This window comes from Helianthus annuus, chromosome 1 (genome assembly GCF_002127325.2).
Source record: "Helianthus annuus cultivar XRQ/B chromosome 1, HanXRQr2.0-SUNRISE, whole genome shotgun sequence".
Lineage (NCBI taxonomy): Eukaryota > Viridiplantae > Streptophyta > Magnoliopsida > Asterales > Asteraceae > Helianthus > Helianthus annuus.
The window spans coordinates 74,275,792-74,279,039 of NC_035433.2; the positions used below are offsets into that span (position 1 = coordinate 74,275,792).

The window sequence follows — 3,248 nt, forward strand, 5'->3', positions numbered from 1 at the left end:
CTCTATTTATTTTGTGCTTCCGCTTTACATCATATACTAACTTTCTTGGTGTATTCAAGCTAACGACTTATTTGAATTTCTAAAGACGTACTCATAAACATATCCAGCATTACGTTAAAAAGTTACTAATCAATGACAATATTTACCTTGAAATCCATATAAAGAATTGGTTGAGCGATTGGTACATTTACACTAACAAAGTTTATAATGTTGTTAAATGTTTTTAAGGGGAAATTGCTTAGAATAACAACTTACATTCGAACTCACTAATATTAAAAGTTGAGTGATTTAACAAAACCTCGGATGAAAATGACAACAAAAATGAAACCACAGAGACCCAGATTCAAAAGGTTTGAATTTTGAACTAAAGTGACAAAAGTGACCACATCTCAGGGACCATTTTGACCACTCTAAAATAAAATCCATCCACTCCCGTTTCGGGGATCTCATATGTTATCCATAAAGCAGATTTCTACAAACCAAAGATGGTATCCATAAAGCAGATTTTTACAAACCATAGATGGTATACAAGAGGCATTAAGAACATAATAAAAGATTATACTAGTTATTTAACTTTTTAATACATGCCCAATAATAATAATAATTGTAACTAACAAACTAAAATATACACCATAGTATGCTTTTGTCCCCTACATATAAAGTACAACATTCGATATTCAAATAGCAATACACCCCCATCCCCCTATTGAAACTTAAATTACATCATACACAATATTTGCCCGTCGAGAAACAACGTTTGCACTTCGTTACTCTGGTCCGAGAAACCATGTGCAAACATACAAGAGCATTTTCTAAAAACATATTACACAAATTTACATTAGGGTATTTCGCATTTTGTTTAAAGTACATTGTGTGCTACCTTCTTTTGTGCTGCAATGTTTCTCTTGAACATGAAGGACATAAGGGATGATCTTAACTTTGACAATATAGGACTTGATGAGTCATCTGCATAAGTAACTGGATGAAGAGGGATCACTCTATCATGAGGGGCACCAAGGGGGCTTGGAAGACACCTAAAACAAGCTTTGGGCAAATTGGGGCCCTTGTACATTCCACATATGTTGGTTATAATGTAAATGTAGTCCTGAAACAATAAAACAGACATATATATCATCGATTGAGATAAAGAAATAGCATGATGAAACGAGTCCTTTTAGTATATAAGGTCAAGTTAACCCGCAAACACGATTGTCTAAAATTTCGTTTTAGGAGTAGAGCTGAAGAAACTAACATCATAAAGTGGTTTTCCATCGACAACAACCCACGGCACATATTTCTTTGGTGGCTCAAGAGAATTTGTCAGGTCTGCGTATTGTAGGTTAAGCTGCATGATGTAAATTCAAATCAAACATATGTGGATTGTAACTTGAAGTGCTTAAATTATGTGTGAAGTAATTTACCTGGTATCCTAACCCGTTACTGTAACAATCTTTCACGGGTTTTGGATCCAAACTTAGTTCCTCAAAGCATGATTCCCATTGATCGAACTTGCCATAGTAGAGGTATCTTTCGACACAGTAGACGAAAGGGAAGTGATCATGCTGCGTACATATTACACGTTTTAGGTATCTCTCGAGTAAGTTTTGATTATTATGTTTGCAGAGAACATTATACTGGCAGACATATAGAGCAAAATGCATAAAATACGATATTCTAATCTGAACTAGAAGATATTCAATCATTCAGTCATCATAAAAATAAAGTTTACCCAAAAATTTTGTGATCATAGGGACACAAAACAGGCAAAACCTTACCACATCAGGCCAAGTATTAATTGCACAAGCTTCCACAGTGTTAAAAAAACATTCCTCTTCACCATGCTGCAATAAACACATATAATAAACCACATGTTATTAAACACCTACTTAAAACTAAAAACATTAATACTCTCATCAAACAATTTCATATATATTTCAACAGCATTAGGGGGAACAGAGTCAGGCAGCTGCCTTGTATTTCCTCATTAGCCCGTACAAACTACAATTTTACCCCCAGTTGAGAATTACGATTTTGCCCCAGGTCAAAACTACGATTTTGCCCCAAGTCTTAATTACAGTCTTGCCATCGTTGTAGCTTTTGACAATTTACGATTTTTCCCCTGTCAAAATTACAATTTTGCCCCTAGTTCAAAATTACAGTCTTGCTATCGTTGTAGCTTTTGACAATTTACGGTTTTACCCCAAGCCAAAATTACGATTTTCCCCGTTCAAAATTACAGTCTTGCCATCCTTTTAGTTTTTTTAGCAAACCTATGGTAGTCTTTTGTTTTAGTTGGTTTACTCGATGTAATTTTTATTTGCTATCGCTCGCACCTCAGCTTAAAATTACAGTTTTACCATCGTTTTAGTTTTTCTTTCTAACAAAACTATGATAGTGTTTTGTTTTAATTAATTGAACAATATTTAGCCTAGCGTCCCGCAACACGGGCAGGGCATAAAACTAATAACGATAATGATAAGTGGAAAAACCTGGCAGGTGATGTTGCCGTTGGAGTTGACCTTAGCGTTGCCGTAAGGAAACAGATGCACATCGGCAATAGCATCGATACCTTCGGAGAACACATCGATCAGGTAATTGACGATGAAGTTCTCACAGTATGGACAAAGTGATTCATAGTAGACCTTCACTTGAACCTTCTCGGCTTCTTCTTTCACTGGAATGATCTCCACAAAATCACTTGATGATGAACAAGTATTGATTGTTGTGTACAAGCAGATGATGAAGATGAGGAAGATACGTGCCTCCATGGTTGAAGTTTTGTTTTGTTAAGCTTCCTTCAATGTCAATGGTTTGAGGAAGAGTTTAATGTGAGTGGTAGTTATAAGTTATTAACAAAAGAAGGTGGGTCCGTTGGTGTACTGATATTTTGGGTAACTTAGGAAGCTTTACATATCTAGTCCTCCTTTTTGTAGTTATTTATAAAATGCACCTTTTTTACGTTGGTTTGGTATTCTTTATGTGACGTTTTTTGTTTTAGTTCAGTCGGTTTTTATAAAAGTTTTAGAGTAAATTGATAACTATGGTTTAACAAAACAATAAAGCAAATTGGTTGGGTTGGTTAGACCTACCAAACTCTCCAACATGGTTCGGTTTGACAGTTTAAACGGATCTTTTTATTTTATTAAAATCATTACTTTCTGTTTAAAAAGGTAAACTGATAAGGTTACTCATGAATATTATACGCCTATACATATTTGTAAATTCTAAAAATAATACATTTATATAGA

At 34.6% G+C, this 3,248-nt stretch overlaps 1 protein-coding gene across 1 annotated transcript; it reads right to left on the minus strand.

Annotated features, from left to right (window-relative positions):
- Positions 1-537: 537 nt before the first annotated feature.
- On the minus strand, positions 538-2,870 carry LOC118481930 (gamma-interferon-responsive lysosomal thiol protein-like). The gene is made up of 5 exons (XM_035977265.1): positions 2,490-2,870; positions 1,776-1,841; positions 1,422-1,562; positions 1,253-1,345; positions 538-1,105 (listed from the first exon to the last, which is right to left on the minus strand). The coding sequence occupies exons 1-5, from the start codon at positions 2,766-2,768 to the stop codon at positions 860-862; spliced, it is 825 nt and encodes a 274-aa protein (XP_035833158.1). The 5' UTR covers positions 2,769-2,870; the 3' UTR covers positions 538-859.
- Between the last annotated feature and the right edge of the window lie 378 nt (positions 2,871-3,248).